Source organism: Fusarium oxysporum, chromosome V (assembly GCF_013085055.1).
Source record: "Fusarium oxysporum Fo47 chromosome V, complete sequence".
Lineage (NCBI taxonomy): Eukaryota > Fungi > Ascomycota > Sordariomycetes > Hypocreales > Nectriaceae > Fusarium > Fusarium oxysporum.
In genome coordinates, this window is record NC_072844.1 from 1,676,257 (window position 1) to 1,694,890 (window position 18,634).

The 18,634-nt window shown below is 49.4% G+C and overlaps 6 protein-coding genes across 6 annotated transcripts; 2 read left to right on the forward strand and 4 right to left on the reverse strand.

Moving 5' to 3' along the window:
• Positions 1–38: 38 nt before the first annotated feature.
• Positions 39–1,654, forward strand: FOBCDRAFT_136137 (uncharacterized protein; the record flags this gene model as incomplete). The annotated part of the gene is made up of 2 exons (XM_059607948.1): positions 39–330; positions 369–1,654. The coding sequence occupies 2 exons, from the start codon at positions 39–41 to the stop codon at positions 1,652–1,654; spliced, it is 1,578 nt and encodes a 525-aa protein (XP_059464892.1).
• A 291-nt stretch (positions 1,655–1,945) lies between these two features.
• Positions 1,946–3,928, reverse strand: FOBCDRAFT_34708 (uncharacterized protein). The gene is made up of 3 exons (XM_031183880.3): positions 3,756–3,928; positions 3,001–3,701; positions 1,946–2,950 (listed from the first exon to the last, which is right to left on the reverse strand). Exons 1-3 carry the CDS (start codon positions 3,761–3,763, stop codon positions 2,100–2,102), a joined length of 1,560 nt encoding a protein of 519 aa, XP_031039522.2. The 5' UTR covers positions 3,764–3,928; the 3' UTR covers positions 1,946–2,099.
• A 1,041-nt stretch (positions 3,929–4,969) lies between these two features.
• Positions 4,970–6,759, reverse strand: FOBCDRAFT_34712 (Cut8 six-helix bundle-domain-containing protein). Its single transcript, XM_031183881.3, has 2 exons — positions 6,238–6,759; positions 4,970–6,142 (listed from the first exon to the last, which is right to left on the reverse strand). Exons 1-2 carry the CDS (start codon positions 6,314–6,316, stop codon positions 5,313–5,315), a joined length of 909 nt encoding a protein of 302 aa, XP_031039523.1. The 5' UTR covers positions 6,317–6,759; the 3' UTR covers positions 4,970–5,312.
• Positions 6,760–8,302: 1,543 nt separating this feature from the next.
• On the forward strand, positions 8,303–10,616 carry FOBCDRAFT_293098 (uncharacterized protein; the record flags this gene model as incomplete). Its single annotated transcript, XM_059611818.1, has 3 exons — positions 8,303–9,548; positions 9,836–9,873; positions 9,922–10,616. The coding sequence occupies 3 exons, from the start codon at positions 8,303–8,305 to the stop codon at positions 10,609–10,611; spliced, it is 1,974 nt and encodes a 657-aa protein (XP_059464893.1). The 3' UTR covers positions 10,612–10,616.
• A 183-nt stretch (positions 10,617–10,799) lies between these two features.
• FOBCDRAFT_135164 (uncharacterized protein) lies at positions 10,800–12,779 on the reverse strand (the record flags this gene model as incomplete). The annotated part of the gene is made up of 1 exon (XM_031183888.2): positions 10,800–12,779. One exon carries the CDS (start codon positions 12,777–12,779, stop codon positions 10,800–10,802), a length of 1,980 nt encoding a protein of 659 aa, XP_031039530.2.
• A 2,079-nt stretch (positions 12,780–14,858) lies between these two features.
• FOBCDRAFT_34721 (uncharacterized protein) lies at positions 14,859–17,298 on the reverse strand. Its single transcript, XM_031183892.3, has one exon. The coding sequence runs from the start codon at positions 17,109–17,111 to the stop codon at positions 15,216–15,218; it is 1,896 nt and encodes a 631-aa protein (XP_031039534.2). The 5' UTR covers positions 17,112–17,298; the 3' UTR covers positions 14,859–15,215.
• Positions 17,299–18,634: the final 1,336 nt, after the last annotated feature.

The window sequence follows — 18,634 nt, forward strand, 5'->3', positions numbered from 1 at the left end:
CGGCCATCGCTCGCCGAAGACTCGTCAACCGGCTTACCATGTCGGTATCAGCAGTTGCATCGCTGAGACCCCTCCGTCGGAGGTGCTGGCAGCATCCGGCTTCCGGCCTGTTATCCGTCCAATTACGGTCACGAACATCCACGGTCAACTTCTACGCTGTTGTTGGCCTTCGGCCGGACCAGCGTCGATTCCAAACAAGCAATTCGTCAAATAATCGCCACGATGGAGATCTTGAAGCCAGAAAGAACCAGTTGCCCAAGAAAAGTCAACCGACACAACCACAGATCACATTCCGCCAATTCGCTGGTCGTGCTCTTGCTGCTGGCCTACGTAGTCTTGTAGTCGCCATGAGTCCAACCGGTATCAAGACAGCGTTCCGGCAGAGCCCAGGCGCAACAACACTAGGAATCTTCATGTGAGTCCCAGAGCACACCCTTGGCCATTTCCTTATGGTAACGATATCAGCCTCGGCGTGGTGTCAGTCATTGGCGCATACACCGTCTACCTCTACTTCAACTACTTCTACCACTACCAATTCACAAGATACCCAAAGCCCATCGCAAACTCTTTACGACGAGCTCTATACTATACCAACATCAGTCCCGATTCCGAACTGGCTCTCAAGTATTACAAGCGCGCCATGGATCAATGCGCAGAGCATGGCCTAGATCCCTACTCTGACGAAGTTCTTGGTATTCGTATCCAGACTTCACACTGGCTGCAGAAGATCGGAAATTACAGCGGCTGCTTGCAGGTTCTTGAGGGTATCCTTGCCGATTGTAACAGGTGGATTCGGGTTATGGAGCAGTCCGTCAAGGAAGGCAAAGTCAACGATGACGGCAGACTTGTCAAGCCTGCATCCGAGACGCCTGAGGCCTCTTCGACCCACGTTGCGAACGATACCACTTCTCCCAATGAGCAAGAAGCGACTGACGGGGAGTTCGTACCCGAAAGCTTATGGCATAAGAGGCAACGTCTTCTTACTAAGACTGTTGGGATTGCTATCAAACTTGGAGAGCTATACGCCGACGAACACGTTCTTGACCCTGACAACTCTCAGAAGCACCTCATTTGGGCTGTTGAAACCGCTTTAAAAGAATTCCGTCGCCGCAAGGAGGAGGGTATCAAGCCTGGAGAGGGTGACTGGCTAAGCCCAGAACAAATGGGTGGCGCTATGGAATCTTTGGGTCGTGACTATGAGCGCAAGAACCAGTTCCATCTCGCGATCCCTCTTTTCTTCCAAGCTCTTCGTCTTTGCGAAACGCCCTGCCACCGCCCCATCATTATGAACAACCTCGCTGTCAGTTTCGCCCAACATCCCATATTTGTTCCGCCTACCAGCGAGCCCTCCGAGATGATTAAGGAGCTGCATGACCCTGCCATGCCCGCCACTCGAAAAGAGTGCTTAGAAGCTGCGCAGAACTGGGCCAAGAACGCTTATAAGCATGCAAAGGATGTTAGTGGCGACGAGCGTACAGACGAATGCGACGAGGCTTGCGCTGTTGCTCTGTGTAACTGGGGCGATGTCGCAGCCATGTTGGGCAACAATGACTTGGCTCGCAAGAAGTACAAGCAGTGTATAGAAATGGCGGGCAAGCTTGGCTTTCCACATGCAGTGAAACAGGCTCAATCAGGACTTGCTAAGCTGGCCTGAAAGCAAAAGACATATGAAACACTTTCTCTACCCTGAATAGAGCATCTCGAATGTCTTCGGGATGAGGCACTTGTATATCAACTCGGCTTAGTCATGTAACAATACGATGATAGATGAAATAACAACGCGCCAATGATGACCAGAGACATATGTCCCAGAAACTCCACAGAGCAGCAGCTTTTGTTGACTGTCATATCATTCTCAACAGCATGACTCGACATTTATACTTGTTTACAACGCACCAAGTCGGATCGTAATTTCCAGATAGGGAATGGTATCTGACAGTTAATTCTAGAGCCCAAGTTGCATTCCATTCATTATTTGATTCCTTTAAAAAAAAAACATCCCAGACCTGAGCTCCTAACACAAACCCTTGAAGACACCGGTACGCCTAGCGATCATGCCATTCATTGTCTGTCTGAACCCAAACTCCGGCCCAAAAGGCCTATCCCGTCTTCTGTCGCTTTGCTTCCAATCCGCTTGCTACAGTTGGTGCTGTCCCTCCATTTCCGTTAGCAGGGAGGTCGGCTAGTGCAGTTCTCCCATCCGCTGGAGGAGGTCGTTTCATTGCCGGGGGTCGATAGCTGCCCCTATTTGCGAGTGGACTGCCTGGACCAGAAGGGGCGCCAATTCGACGAGTCTGATCGAGCGAGGGGTTTATGACATTTCCGCGTGCGCTCTGGGAGCTGGACATGGATGGTCGCACTGGGGTAAAGCTATTCGTGTTAGAGCGTGTAGCAGGTGCCACTGTTGCTTGACTATTGGTCGGAGCAACATGTTGGCCATTCCTTGCAACAGGTTTGGATGAAGTGTGGTCGATACCAGGGGTTTTTCGAATAGATGGACTTTCTGCCTTGGGGTTGAAGGCCTGCTGCCCCTGTGGCAAAGCAAGACGAGCATTACTCGAACCTTCTAGAGTGGATTCTGGCAGTTGATTCACGGCCTTTGCAGAGAAGAACCCTACGGTTTCGGGCATGTTTTGAGGTCCATTGGGTGGTGGACGAGGGTTGCCGATCTGGTTTGGAGTTGTTCGTCCTGAAGGTCCACCTTGTGGGCGATTGGAAAGTGTGGCTGCACCATTGGGGGGGGTTGGACGTTGCTGTCCATGAATCGGAGTTTGCGGTGCTCGATTCGGAGGTCCAGTAGAATTCGACCTGCCAGTTTGTTGCTGAATTTGTTGGGCTGCTGTTCTGTTGGCGGGTTTCTCATTTGCAGATTGGCCCAAGATTGATGTTGAAAGCATAATTTCGTCCGGGTGGCCATCTTCTGGAACACAGAAGTCTGCCTCGTCAAGCTCTACAGATATTCAGCCTCGATTTCCTCAAATCCATCGGAGGACAAGATACCTCCAAGATAATCGTCAAATGACTCTGCAACAGGGAGTGGCGGCACCGGCTCTGTCTTGACCACAGGCGCAGCGGGCGCCTCTGAAGTAGCGGCAGCGGCGGGTTCTTGTCTTACAACATCACGCTTGATGAAGTCGGCGTGGCGGTGAAGATTGTCTTGATCGAACTTTTTAACGGGCTCGGCTTTCATTTTGGTGACTTGTTTCACGTAGTCTTTGTCGTATATGCAGTTGCCCAAGACGTTACCAAAGCTCCTCAAGGCGCGTTTCAATCCGTCGGTAGTGCCCTCCTTCTTAGCCTTTTCGAAAGCCATTGCCTTTCCTTTTGCGTTCTCGATGGATCCGTATCCAATATCCTCATGGTAGGTGCCATCGCGTAGTGTAATTCGGACGATGACCGATAAACCGATACTGACACGCTGTGTTTGAGGGTTTTCGTCGGCGAAGTCAACCTGAATGTTTTGAATGGAGGACGACCATCCATTAAAGCCAAAAACTTCATTCGCTAAGGTGATACACTTCTCAGCAGTTAGGTAATGGACTTTGGTGCCACCAGGACCTGCACGGGCAGAAATGTACTCGGGGCCAAGTTGTTTATCCAGTTTCGCTGAGATAGTTGCAATGTCCTTGGCAGCCCATTCGGCGACTCGTAGACGCGGCTCCTCGAAAGGATTCGTCACTGCAGTGTGCTGATCGCCTGGGCTGGGGAAACCGTTAGTGGTAACAACATTAAACGCGACACGTCTAGGGACATACGCAGGCATGGTGAATGCTTGAAAACAGAACAAAATTTATGTACACATGAAGAACTCGGAAAGTGTCAGCATTGAGGGTTCGTAGTAATAGAGCAAAATTGAGACAGTATAAGGTACGGAGTAGAGTTGAGGGCAAAACTTCGCCAGCAGTGGCGGGCTTGATATTGATTAATGAGCAAGAGCGCGTTAACGGTCAACCCAGGCAGTCGCGCCTCCACTTCAGAGTGACGGGAGAGCACGTGACACTGCTTAGGCACCTTCGTCAGGTTGGTAGCCCGTCAGAAGGTACTAACCTAGTACGGGATTCCTGTTCTATACGAGTGCTCCGCCGACTCCCAAGACTTGTGTGCAACTGTAACCAGATTGTCGAAGGGACCCCGATTGCCCCTCATGTCTCGAGCTACCTTGAGTCTATTCAAATTAAATGACTTAGGCAACTTCTTGTTCCTGGACCTTAGTACCTCCATCATGGATTTGATACCTTGTCTTTGGGAAGCGAGAAAGCTCAAGACTTCTATCCTACATGATGACAAAAGGATTACGGTAAATTTAGTATAGATTCAAGAAGATTTAGTATATAATCAGTGGCCTTTGGACTAGATTGCTAGTAATTTTGGCATCTTAAGTTAAGGTCAGAAGTTTTCTTACTCCCTAAGGCTTGTGACACTTAGTATTTTTAATACCAAGTTTATCGGCTTCAAGCTCAAGAAAAGGATCTCGATCACAGTGAGAACATCTCAAAGAGGAATGCCATTTCTTGAAACTGGAGGGTTGTAAATACACGAAGCTCGAGACGCAATTAGGATACAAATACCCATTAGGGCTTACCTGCTTTACATAACATAGTGTTCGTCTTGGACCATTTTAGCTATAAAGGTTTCCTCTTGACGACAATATAGCTTGAATAACCTAGGTTCAACAGCTGCCTTATCTGATAAACGTTCATTCAATGCATTGAGGTCACCTAGATGCGGCTATCAGTCTTTCCCTTTCGGTTTAGTGATAGGGACGGAATAGAGCCGGGTCGTCTGCATATTTCCACGGGATCTAAAAGACGGATACTATTTACTCCACGATAGGTCCTGGTCAGGGTGACATATTTGGCTGACAGAAAAAAGTACATGCAGGAATATCAACAGGTTGCATCGACACGTATCCAGTGGTGGTCGTCACAAGAAACCATTGAATGAGGTTCGTCGAGAACGGTCTGCAAGCTTTCTGCCAAGACTGTCAAGATAACAAACGAAATATATATCAAATTTCTACATACAGGCACACGCAGTCTGTCTGCGCTGTCGGGGTTGCTTGGGAAATCAACCAATCCGTATAACAGTAATCCCTACTGGTTCATAAGTGAAGGAAAGGGATATAAAAAATGCACGCAAAACGCCGACCACCCTGTCGTAAAATAAAGAAATGGGTGCCTCAAGTCTATGCCGCCAATGCTGCCAAATGAAAGTCGTCGTAATGATTTGGTCGTAATATGTGCGAAGATGACTCGTCCGGTGCGCCGCGATATGCAATCATTATCTTGGAGAGCTCCAGGTCACAACTGTCCCTACCAGGGCCCAACTCTAACGGGAGCTCCATAGGTACCAGACATGAGCTGGTTGAGAATAGAATTAGGGTCAGAGGGCCCTCCAGCTCCTGGGTTTGCATTGGCGCCTATCCATCCAACACTCGTGGACATGGCGTTGATTGCTGAGGCAAGACGATCACCGGATTGTTCATTGTGTCGAGACAAAATTTGGTCCCATCCTCCAGTATGTAAATTAAAACCACCAGCCCTCTTGCCAGCCTCGTTGATAACGAGTGCCCATGCCTTCGATATTTCCTCATACGCAGTTTCCTTATGGTGTCGGTATGTCTGCGGCTCCCAATTGGGAAGTCTATGAATAATGTTTGTGGCCTCGTCCAAGAATTCAAGTGATTTGGTAGGCTGGTTTTCATTTGGTGGGAGGAATTGAGGGGTGAAGTCAGACAGTGCGTCAATCAAAGCAACCAGCGGCTCTTTAATTCGATAGTAGGTGTATTCCGGGCTAGTTTCGCCGTATGGAATAGCATCCTTCAACTTGGCCTCGTAACCTTGCAAAACTTGCAGGGCGGACGGAACTGAAGGTCGAGGAGCTTGTGAGACAACCTCATGACCAATATCGGGATGGGTTTCGCATATGCGCTCAAGGACGGTTCTTAGTTGAGAAGTATCAAGAGTCTCGAGAAGTCGTGGAAGTGCAAGAGGTCGACCGATGACTTCGTTGGATCGAACTTTCTTCGATGGTCGAGCTAGAGGTCGAGCAGAGATGGTAGGAGAACTCCTGGGTGACATGGTCTCATCACCATCCTCGTCAGCTTTCCGCTTTCGAGAGGCCATACTGTGAAAGGGAGGCACTAAGTGTGTTAGTGGCGAAGAGCAGTTAGGGTGGAAGAGTTGAGTGAGTTATCGCATCTCAAATGGGGAATGATTGAGGCACGAGAGCACTTACGGGATCGCTGAGGGGAGAGACGAGGGTTTTCGTGTTGATGAGGGAAGACAGGAGGCTGAGGCGAGAGCAGAACGTTCATGTTGTCGCAAGTTCCAAAAGCACCCGATGGGACTCGGGAACGATCCTTGTTCAACAATCAATGAATGAATAAATCACTCAAAGACAGTGCAAGCTGTCTAAGCCAAAATTGGTGACGAATATGTTTGCCGATAAAGAGGGTTTGTGTGTTGGCCGTTAAGACACCAGCGGTGGTTTTAGTGTTGGACGTCAAGAACCAAAGTTCCAAATTCTATCGCCGGTTGCGAGAATACAAATGGGTCGAGAGTCAGCGTTAAGCGCTGTGAATGTATTATGGGAGCGTTTGCTTGGCCGAATTGCTATACCGAGCGATACGATATGTCAAGTGAAATAAAGGAATCGTGGCGGAGGGTAAATGGCGTAGAAGAGGGTTTTAAAAGGTGGAGGAGGATGAAGAGGTGGACGGGACTGGTGAAGTTGGGGTTGGTCAGGCTTTCAATGAGGGAGAGTTCCAAGGTTCCAGTGTTTTTGGTCCGTTGTCTGGGACTAGTGAATTTTGCCTGGGCCTAGGTCGATGGGGGTCACGAGGCATCTCATTCGCTCCGGCCACACCTGAGGCCCCCGTCGCAAGCCGCCCAGGCCTGGTAGCCACACGTGAACAGGGACAGGTTGAGGGGCATCTTCATGGTCCCCAGTATTAATTTAGCACCTTTTTGGGCTCAAGTGGCTGTTGGTTGGTTTTAATTTTCCTTCACCGCGCTGGCCGGGTCTACAGTTCTATGTCATGACTCTCGCAAATTTTCGTTAAGCGTCAATTCAAGTATTTTTCTTCACAGCTTATATGTCAGAAGCGGTATAGGATTAGAAATCCGCCGGGTCTCTTCATGACATACCCACCAATCAACACCACGGCAAAGTTAAGATTAACTAAGCCCGGGCCGTCCTGACGGGGCCGGGTCGGGTCCTTTCCCTAATTCGGCCGCCACCACCAGGCTTCGGCCGGCGACGGCCTCGGCGATGTATGTCGGGCCTGTATCTCTCAGGCCCCGGAACAACGAGCTGCAGGCGTGAATGTTCTCATCAATCACCTACTTATCAACGATGTCGATATATTGGCATGATCATGATAGCTTATGGTTGAGCCGCAGGTAAATGATACTAATTATGATGAAGTCACGGCTGGCAATAGCTCCTATACAGGGCCGTACCTGTGGTAAGCTCAGTTCCATGGATGATTCACTGACAACTTTGCTTGACAACTTCTGCCATTGGATGTTTGGGATGTTTCTGAGACAGCGAAACCCCTGTTGCTAGGTATATTGGAAGACTAGTGCCGTCCAGGCGGTGAATAACATGATTACCAGTTGTTCGTCTTGCTTGCCAAGATGCGACTTGAGCAAAATCGTATATTTGACACCAGCCTCAATTGTTTACCTTTCTATGCTGATATCACCAGGCAAGTTAGCAAACTATAGATTCTCCGTGATGGCATCAGCCTGGAAGATCGCTGCCTTCGTACTTCCCAATAGTGCACAGGCACCAAATGCCACTGCGCCCATCCACAAGCATCAATGCCCAAAAATCGTCAAACTGGTAACATGGCTTTTTATCTCATTGTCAGTATCACATTTCAGCACAGTTCAACAACTGTCCTTGTATGCCCTTCTCATCACTTTTTCAGAGGTTGAATGAGCTTACCATAAGGTGCTTAGGGTTGGCATAGCGCTGAGAAGTTGATTCCCGGTCAGTGCTCACCAAAATCTCACTAATAAAGTCTTTTCCCCTTGTTGAACAATCTGTAAACTTCTCCCTAATTCCGGGGGCTGGTTTTTTTCCAATGCGGCGGACAACGGACAACGGACAACGGACAACGGACAACGCATTCAATCGGTACCTGACAGGCCCACCATCGGAGGAAATCAGGTTTTCAAGGGTCCGGCGCGGCAGACCCACATCTCCGAGTTTCTTATCTCTTATCGCAATAAAACAGGCAGAAAATTTCTAGTGACTTTATCCTTAGACTCGTCTGTCAACCATCATCACTACAATGGCGACAAAGGAAAAGAAAGAGAAGAAGTCCAAAACTCCTAGGTCGGAACCAAAGACCGAGAACCCCGAGAAGACTATCGAAATTGAGAAGGTCGAATCGACAGAAGCTGCCGAGATGGCAGAGTCTGAAGCCGCCGCATCCTCTTCCAAGCGCAAAATCGAACTCGAAGAAATCGAAGTCGACGTAGACGCACCCGAGCCCCCGTCCAAGCGCGCAAAGCGTGCGCTCAAGAAGGGCAAGTCATTGCCTTCGAAACAGGATAGCGATGACGAGAAAAAGGGCGATAAAGATGGCAAGGATAAGAAAGCCGTTCGGTCAGAGCACAGTGTCTGGATCGGCAACTTGCCATTTCATGTCACGGCTATGGAGCTGCGCAAGTGGCTCGTCGATAACTCCGGAGGCGTCATCACTGAAGAGATGATCACTCGGGTCAAGCTACCAACCAACAAGGAACCTGGCCGGGATAAGAGCGTCAAGCCAGCAAACAAAGGGTTTGCCTACGTCGATTTTACAGAAATCGGTCCCAAAGTCTCCGCTATCTCTCTTACCGAGAGTGACCTTAATGGTCGAAAACTTCTCATCAAGGATGCGACATCGTTTGAGGGTCGGCCCAAAAAGGAGCCTGAGTCCACTGAAGAGAACGCCAATGAGGGAAAGACCAGCAAGGAGCAAAAGCAGGATGTCAATGCCAGTCGCAAGATTTTCGTGGGTAATATGAGCTTCAAAACAACTGAGGACGACCTATACAGAAACTTTGAGAAGTGCGGCGAGATCGAATGGGCCAAGGTTGCGACCTTCGAGGATACTGGGAAGTGCAAGGGCTTTGGTTGGGTTAAGTTCCAGGACCCCAATGCTGCTGCATGGGCCGTCAAAGGTTTCGTCAAAATTAAAGAGGCAGTCGAGACAGAGGACGATTTCAAGGACGAGGAGGAGAAGGACAAGTCGCAGCAGAAGCAGTTCAAGACACGCAAGTGGTGGGTAAACCGAATGCTGGGTCGCGAGCTCAAGGTGGAGTTGGCCGAGGATGACCAAGTACGGTACAAGAAGCGGTTCGGCAAGGATCGTAAGGCACTTCCCGACAAGGACAGCAACCCACGAGGTCGACCTCCGCCGCGCAAGTATGATCAAACGAATGGCGCAGTGCGGGAGAGTAATGATGCTCATGGGGAGGTTGCGAAGCCGCTCAAGGAGGCTGAGGATATATCTGTTGCGAGACTGACGGGCGCGGTTGTAAAGCATACAGGTACGAAGATGACGTTTGACTAAGTACAGCGAGATACATTCCATGTTCCGAGATACCCATTTATAGTTCCAATGGTTCCTTGTGTCCGATGTGAAAAGATGTATACATCATGAGTGAGACTTACCTTACGCGTGGGGACTCTTTCGAATTAGTCGTTCCGTTATAGATCCGGAGGCCCATTGCAATTTCCCCGCATTTACATACCAGCGATCCCGGTCATTCAATGAGTGCCAGATACAAGAGATACAATATTCATTCGCCTCCTGTAGCATTTCATTATGTATCAGTCTCAAATCACTTTCGTCATGGACACCATTTGTCCTTGGTATGATGGCTTGTCAAGAGAAGGAGAATCATGGCTAATTCATCTCAGGACATACCTTGGAAAGAGGAGGTACATCTTCCATCTTCATTGGCTCACCTTTACTCTAATAACCGTTTGACGTTTTACAGACTCGATGAGGCTCTGGCTCAGTTCCGCTCCTCAAATTCTTCATCCTCCATCTCCTTCAAGCTCCATTTCGCATCTTATCAGCCCAATCCAAACCGTCCTGAAACCATCCCGGACCGAGCTGCATATGCCCTGCACAAGAAGCATAATGACAATCAAGAGGCCCAGAAAATCTTCGAAGAGCACATGCTCTCACTTGCGCAGCCACTGAAACTTCCCATAGCCTTTACGGGACCAACTGGTAACTCATTTCCTGGACATCGGGTCATCCAACAAGTTCAGGAGTCCCAGGGAGCTGAAGTGGCGAACAGGCTCGTGGACGCGGTGTTCAGGTTGTACTTTGCGGAAGGCCGACATCCCGGTGCTGACGATATGTTGGTCGAGGCATGTGTTGAGGCTGGTATAGATGAGGGAGTGGCAAAGAGCTTGGTGGAAGATAAATCCAGAGGTGAAAGGGATACCAAAGAAAAGATCAGAAGTACAGGTATGGACATCGATGCCGTGCCGACTGTAGTCATTGAAGGGCGAAGGAGAAACTTGACACTCACGGGCCTGAAAGAAGTCTCGGAGTATATTAAGGCCATGGAGACAATAAGTAAGGAAAGTTCATAATTAAGCATGCTTATGATGAGAGGCAACGAAGGCATCGGTCATAACATATGATTCGTTTTCAGTGGAAAGAAATGCTAATAGTAAATACATGAAGAAACGAAGGGCATGGTATCGTTATTACAAAAGTTTTCCCACTATTTCCAGGAGCTCGTCATCATTTCATTCATGTTTCTCGTACTGCGTTCACTTCATGAGCGACTGAACATCAGGGGTACTAATACACTCCGACTCTCCAGTGCTCTTCGATCCTCCATGACCATGCTGGGGCCAAATGCCGTACCAATATCCCGGCCTGCCAGAAAGCGACATGCGTTAGCTTCACCGACACGAGGTTTCTTGCTATGGCAGAACTCGCGGCTCAGCTTGGACAGGACAGCGGCCTTGGCCTTTTGCAAGGCGCTCACTCTCGCGACAGCATCTTCAGCTAGAAGACGGTGGGCCTCTTCCTGCTCTATGTTGCGCTGAACGGGAGAAATGCCTTCATCCGGGTCTCGACTGGCATTCTTCCTTGCGGTTGGGTCATAAGTTGTGGGTTGCAGCAGCACGGGCTGGGGATCACTGATCAAGATGGGGGCGGTGATGTTGGGGACAGGAGTTGAGGGACGGAGGATTTGTTCATCCACAAAAGGTTGGAGTCGAGGACGAGAGGTCTTGTGGCGGCGTGATAGGGAGTGTTGGGAGGACTTGGGTGAGGGAGACGGTGTTTCAGGGGCATCCTCAACACTGCTGCGATGCTTGCGTCTGCGGCGACGAGAACGTTTCTTTCTAAGTTTTGTGCTGAATCCGGCATCTGATTCATATACAGGGGCAGAAAACTGTTCATTGGCAGTGATCTCTCCAGTAGGGTCATCAACGACTTCGTTTTCAATGTCGCCGAAGGGGAAGCCACCGAGGTCCATGTCCAAGAGCTCACGACTAGCGGCAGTCACAGCAGCACTTGGGCTAGGAAGATGTTCTGAGCTGGGGCTTGTGACAAGACTGTATTCTGATTGGGCGGCCATGCTGTTGCTTCGAGACCAGGAATCGTCAGTGTCGATGGGCGCAAGGACATCGTCCCAGTTACCATTATCAGCAAGGACGACACTCTCGAAGTCGAATTCTTTGACTGTTGGACGGTGTGAGTTGATCAAGTTGCTGAGCTGAGGGGCGTTCATAACAGCATTGCGAACTTGAAGGTATCGCAATTTTGGGAAGTAAATAGCCCCCTTTCCAGGAGTCTCAGGTAATGGAGACATAGGAGATGTAACCTCGTGGAAAAGTTTCTTGGAGGCACGGGGCGGTGAGAAGAGGGGGTCAGAAGCCAGAGCAACTGGGCAAGGCCCTTTGCGACCAAGCCATGTGAATGCGAACTTCTCTAGGTTGGGGGCAAATGTGCGGACGTATTCGTCCAAGATCTTCAAATGGTCACGACCTGGCGATGTTCCATAAAAGTCCCAAGCATCCACCGAGATGGAGAGCTTGTTGATCTGGCGCCAGCGTCTTCCAGCCGATGGGACTGTTCCAAAGCCGTTGACGTGACGAAGGTAGTTGAAAGCCGCAGGGTGCAGTTGAGAAAGGGACAGCTTGTGAAGCTTCTCTAGAGGAGCACGCTCAAGGGAGATACGCAAGCTGATAAGAGCATAGTCGACAATGTCACGGCGATATCGCTCTCTAGGATCCTGGCCAGGACATCTGATAGTCAGATGGCGCATGTTGGTCAGACTGCGCATGGCGTTGATAAAGCTAGGGACATTGGTGGCAGCATGGAAGAGAGGAGGGTACTGCTGCGTAAGGATGTCACCAAGCTCAGCGTTGGCGTACTTGGGCCGAGAGAGAACAGAACCCATGCTCGTGTGAGGAGTATATAGGAAGCATATCTCGTTACCAGAAACTGGATGAATGAGAGGAGGAAGGAAAGTAGCGTCCGAATGGGGGAAGTAGAAGGTAAGATGCTCAATATGATGGCCGATACGAGCGAGAGCAGCCACTCGAGCTGACTTGGTAAATGTCGAGGCTGAGAAGGAGATGTGTAGGCGGGTGAATATACGCTTAGTAAGGAGGTTGCAGCAAGCCGATGAGGATTGGCGGATGTTGCAGAGATCATTGCGTGAGAGGTGAGGAAGAAGAGAGTCCTTAATGTGGTCACTTCTCAAGATGGCGAGAAATAATTGTTCTGTTGAGGACGCCATTGTAATCGCATGTCGCGGAGGACTTTAGCCTCGTAGATCCGTCGCTTATATTTGAAAACTGCTGGTGCTCTCAAAGTGCCGGCGCAGTCAATGTTGATGATGGTGTAAAACGGTGTGATATCAATATTCTACTCCAAGACGAGGTTGAGTCTTTGTTGTAAGTTGAGATGAGTGTTATTCAAACAACAACAGTCAATAGAGAAAAGAGCAAGTAGATGAGGATAGTAGTCAATGATAACGGTCTGATAAGTCAACAATTTATAGAATAATGCCAGGCAAATTTGTTAGTGAATCAAAAGGACAAAAGGATCGGGTCAGGCCATGAGCGCCGGGTCCGGGTGGTTGAGATATATCTGTATCTGTCTCTATCTGTCTCGCTACGGACCCTGAGATCAGCCTCGTTCTTTTTTGGCTTCAAAGGAAAAGAGAAAAATGGAAATTCCCCTTTCCCAACTCCATTATCTTGCTCTAGCGTCTCTGCCGGCTGCAGGTTCGTGCATTGGTCCTATCGCGAGATGGTCACCCTCTGCCAGCGACGACTGGCTGTCGATGACTCAGAACTCAAATCACCCTGGTCGTGTCTAGATCGAGGTGTCCATACTTGTTCGCGTTGGACTGGACGTTGTATGACTGACCGACAACGCGTTGCGATCGTTTCATGATTGGTTGGCTCACCGTGGTTTGTTCTGCCGCTATCCTTGTTGCTGCAGATCTGCCGCGAGGGCACGATGGCATCGTACTTGGAGAGTACTTTGCTGGCCTCGGGATCAACAACCACTCGCGAGACCAGCTGCAAACTCTTTCAATGCAGATGCTTCCTATTTTGAATCTCGCCACGTCCATCAGGTCCACTCCTTCAATGTTCGGTTAATCCTTCAGTTCAGGCCTCCCACATCTTGAACGCAAGTATCTTAGAAGTACATCCCATGCATCGGGTGTTTATCGATAGCGCTTCTAGATTGTGGAGATGGTCACTCTGCCACGCCTTGGAAACATGCATATGTTATTCAACCAATCAATTGCGTGTCCAAGAACGCGGTAGTCGCGTTGTTTCAACCATGTCTGTCGCGCCATGATTGGCTATTTTGACAACACTCAACTTCCATCGCGATGTAAGTCATCGGCGGCAGGTTGGTATCTTGACTTTCAAGCAGAGCGGGACGGGACGATGGGAGTCAAGTTTTGCGCTGTTCTATGGGTTCCTGGACTGCAAGATCTCAATCTGGAAACTGTCAGGGTCTAACTTCGCTCAATCTAGCATTTGAGGGTGAATCGTGTCATTACAGGATATCAACTATTCATCGCCGAAACTCGCATGTCTGCCCTAAACTCATCCAAGGACGAATCATGCAGGATTCCCTCGGAGGCGAGGCGTAAATGCGTAACACACATAAAATGCATATACCACATCATTCTGCTAGCATGTCATCCATTCGTTGCCATACATCCCAGCCCATCACATCCTTGTTAGTACAACCTTGCTCTCAAAAACATTGAAAGCAAAGGTTGAGAAAGCCCCAACCCTAAAACATGCATCTCCATTAAGCTTCTTGCTCTCCCTCCACCCATTCCTCAGCACAGCCCTGTATGAACGGGTCCTCGAGATGACTACATCTTAACACGAGACTAGTAAACGACACAATCCTGTCGCGTCCAGACTCGTGGCAATAGATCGCTGCCTCCACTCGGGGCACTGTGAGTGGTGAGTATGCTTTGCGAATGTGATACTGCATTGTCACGAGCTCTTGTCACACAGACAACCGACCGTCTTTTCCTTGAGAGGACGTCATTTAACTGGTGCTATCCCTGACTACCTATCTGAAGATGCAGTTTCACTTTAGAGGGTCTTCGGTAAGATAGCCAGTTGGATTTTATCTCAGATACTTCCTGGTCCTTAGGAGAAGGAGTGATTTATTCAGTCAGGCGCAAAACCTCTGGTTAAAAAACGACTTGTGGTGTCTACAAATTACAACCAGTAGCGGGCCTTACCTGTGCGTGACCCTTGTCCATATATGCATTGACGAGAAACTGTGTGATTAAGCCGATGAATACAAGATGTTTTCAACTCGCGTTGCCATTTGAGCTTATTGGCATGTCCAAGCCCTCATTCGTTCCATATGTTTATTCATAGCTTGAAAACTATTGGTGTTCGTGGTTCACAGTTGTTTCAGTCTCGTCGTTTCCCATTTTTGTTTAAAAGAGAAACGGCCAATATGAGTACCAGGTGCTATTAATGAAGCACATGCTGGTGGGTATCATAGTCGAAAAGCCCGTTCGCCAAGTCTGGACAAGTCCCGCTGTGGGCGACCAGCTAGGCTTTTGTGCGCCAACCAACTCGTAGGATGCCCTGCTCCGAAGGCATCACAACTCTCCATCATCTCTAGTTCGATTCCAACCAATGCATATGTGTTGGTGCTTCGTTCAAACCACAAGCATTCATCTGCCCCTCCCTCTGCCCCTGCCCCGTCCACGACCGCCACGACCTCCACGTCCACCTCCTCTAGGCTTGGACCCTTGTGGCCCGTTGCTAGCATGCGACCTTCCGGGTCCCTGAGAGCCGTGGCGAGATGGCGGGGGGACGTTCCTATAGTCTTGGATAGGAGGCTTCCTGGGTAGCGATGGAAATTGTCCGGACGGAGCACCCGGTGGAGGCGGGTGCCCAAAGGAACCTCGCATGGGCGGTAGTCCAGGAGGCGGCCCAGGAGGGAGAGGAGGCTGGACTGGCACGCCATTCTGTCTGTTGTTTCGTCTCGACCCTCCGTTTTGCATGTTTGGCATCTGGATGTTACTGGCCATTCGAATTTGGCCGATCGCTGGCTTCTGAACGCGTTTGTGGCCTAGAAACTCCACTTCCGAGTCGTCGCTCTCTGAGTAGTGAATGTTGGTCGTTCGCGCAGCGTGACCGCGAATCTTAAGGTCGGGGGCTCTCGTGGTCCTTGCATTTTGCTGCCCTCCCGCCTCCCCTTCGATCGGCACTGAGCCACAATCCGGGTCAATATATTGATCGCGGTTCTTCACAGACCATGTAGGATTAGAGACGGCATTGCGGTGCGCATTGCAGTCCGAAGAAAAGTGCCTATCACTACCGCACACAGCGCACGATGCAGGAATAAACGCAACTTTTCTGACTGAAGATACATCCGGGTAAAACGATCGCCACACCTGTGTACACTGTTCCTCAAGGTGATCCATTGAGCTGCAAAAGACACAGGCAAGACCTTCTTCCTTGGTCAAAGCCAGTTTCTCAGTGCATTGGCCTGCTTGGTGGCCAAGTTGGCGGCATTTGTTGCATCGTTCCTTTTCAGGGCAACAGATTTTTGAGTGTTCCAAACTTCCACATGAAGAGCAGATAAGGGATGGGCAGCTAGGTGCCAGATGTGTATTCAGCCCACAAAGAAGACACATCTGGGCAGGATCCATGGCCGACGGGAAGTATCTGCGCTGTTGTTCTAATGCATTATCACCGGTGGGAACATTCCGGTGAGTGTTAATTGGTGGTAAGCTCTGGAAATCTGAAACTTTGGGTGTTGAGTTGCCATTTGCAGGTATATTCATGCCTGATGCGTACTCTTCTCTGGCATCTTCTTCAATCCTCTCAGTCTTGTTTAAGGTTGGTTCGTACTCAGCTTCGCTTTCGGAGCCATCCTCGTCCTTTTCGTCAATTTCCCCCTCGCTTACGCTAGAAGCGCGTGAGTTTTTACCTTTGTTAACAGGTTCCTGTCGGGGTTGCCTTGTCACCCAGCTGTCAAGAGTTGGCTGATTAGGTCCACAACTGCTCAAAGAATGGAGATTTCCAATAAGAGCTTGAAGTTCGCCAGTGCTTTCAAGCTCCTTTGCAACTTGCTTTGCAGTCTTCCTCTTCTTGGGCTTCAAGCCGGCGTGGTGATCAATATAGTAGCCATAAGCAGAGTAAGTTAATGATGAGGTAATGGCATCACACTTTCCCGGATTGAGGGCGTGGAATGCCTTGACCCAGTCCTTAAACCGTTTAAGCCAGGAGCCGCCTTTCTTATCCACGAGGTTGGGTATTTTGAAGCTGGCCCTACCTTGCTTGTAGTCAGGGATTTCGCCAGAATCTTCGGGTGCGGAGTCACCTGATGTGATTGACTGCGCTGAGGACTTGCCAACGGCTGTCGACTCCTCTGTGGGCTTCGATCCTTTTACAGATTGCTCCTCGATTCTGGGGACTTTGGCCGCACGCGCATGACTCCTCAAGCGCTTGGGCTCAGGTGTTGGATCATCCTCGAGAGGCCTTTTCTTGGCAGCTGCAGCTGCTTCGTCTCCACTGGACAAGTAAATGACCTCACCTGGGTCAAATTCTTCATCTGCCATGCCGATGCGGAACCGGCAGTCCTTATCGAATCCGGGAGACGTGCCAGCTTGAACGCAGTATCGAATCTGAATCTGTGGGTTTCAGACCTTGGCGCATCCGACTTAACGTGAAACTCAACCTCAAGCAAAATTCTCAGAGCCACTTGGCTTCTTCGAAATTGTTTGTGACTATCCTGGTCAAAGAAACTTTATCAACACTGCTCACAGACAGTCACATGGAGCGCGAATGCATCCAGACAAGATCTAGCCATAAGGTGGCGCGATGAGCGATCATGCACATCCTCCATTTGGCTTGATGAAAGCTAGGGGCTTTCAGGTGCGAATGTAACTATGAACGTACCTGAGCGTCGCGAGTGAAAATATCACTTCCGAAAAGAGTTCGCCAACAATATAAAATCGTTTGTGCACGGCTTCTGCAACTTGTGATGGTTCCGTGACTGAGACTTCAAGTTTCGCAAAGACAAGATGCGAAGAGGTTATTTTACTGTGTCAGGGAGATGTGAAATGAAAGCTGTGATGATATCGATAAGCCTGCTGGGTTAAGTTAGATCTCAGTTAGGAGAAAATTCCGCAGCCAGCCTATGGGAAATGCAGGGCCCACAAGGCGAAAGAAGGTGTCTCAATTTCCGTGGCTATTTTTAAACTCCGAGGATTATCCAGGCCTTCAGGGTAACCACTCTGCCACAACTAGCCTCAGGTTATTTATTAGATGAATTACCATGAACGCCTGGATGTTCTTAGAGCCATTCGATATCAGCCGATTTCCGACGATGCGTACACACCGGTCGAGATATCGTGGGTCTCCATCAGCTGTCTTGCCCTCTGCTTCGTGGTCATATTTGCAGTTCTTATGGCGCCGAGGATCATCAGTCGGTCAGAATATAGTCCATGCCAACGTCACGTTTTCTGCAACATTGACATGTCATTACACACGCCAGCCCCAGATAATCAAGTGTGATTTTTCCTCATCTCGGGTAAGACATGTTCTATATATCGCACTGCAATCTCGCTGGTGAATCTGATACCCATGGAGCTTTGCCAGATCTCGCCTACTTAGGCTTGTTGCATCGTTTTTACAGTCCACGAGGGAAAAAGAGTGATTGCCCCAGCAAATTTCGTATGTCAGGTAATTTTACAAACCTATATCATCTAGAAATAACACTCTTGATCCCAGTTATTCACGTTCTGTTGCTCTTTTAAAACACCTAGACTGCTCTGGATGACTTTATCGTCGCACGTCGCATTGACATTCAAATCCCCATCCTGCTCCGACTAGCCTCGTTCAGGTCAAATTTCGGCTTCATCTATATTCTAGGTTCTCCGGACCTCAAGAGTAAGACCAGCAAACCCTTGCTCTGATCGAACCGTTGGCTTCTCGACTATAATCATCCACAATCACCACGAGACAAAGATCCCTAATAAGTTGGGTTGGTGATGCCGTGAGTCCCCCCTGAAGAAATCCCGTGGGTTCCTAGGTCCGAACGTTTTATTGGAGGTCCCTGAAGAAAAAAAAACCCCGGACT

What these genes read in the sequence shown, in the direction of transcription:
- FOBCDRAFT_34708 (XM_031183880.3), bottom strand. An exon ending in ATTTGACGATTATCTTGGAG is followed by an intron (nt 2,951 to 3,000) that starts GTATCTTGTCCT and finishes GAATATCTGTAG; the next exon opens with AGCTTGACGAGGCAGACTTC.
- FOBCDRAFT_34712 (XM_031183881.3), bottom strand. Translation starts at nt 6,316, where the DNA reads ATGAACGTTCTGCTCTCGCCTCAGCCTCCTGTCTTCCCTCATCAACAC. An exon ending in TCTCTCCCCTCAGCGATCCC is followed by an intron (nt 6,143 to 6,237) that starts GTAAGTGCTCTC and finishes TAACACACTTAG; the next exon opens with TGCCTCCCTTTCACAGTATG.
- FOBCDRAFT_34721 (XM_031183892.3), bottom strand. Translation starts at nt 17,111, where the DNA reads ATGGCAGATGAAGAATTTGACCCAGGTGAGGTCATTTACTTGTCCAGT.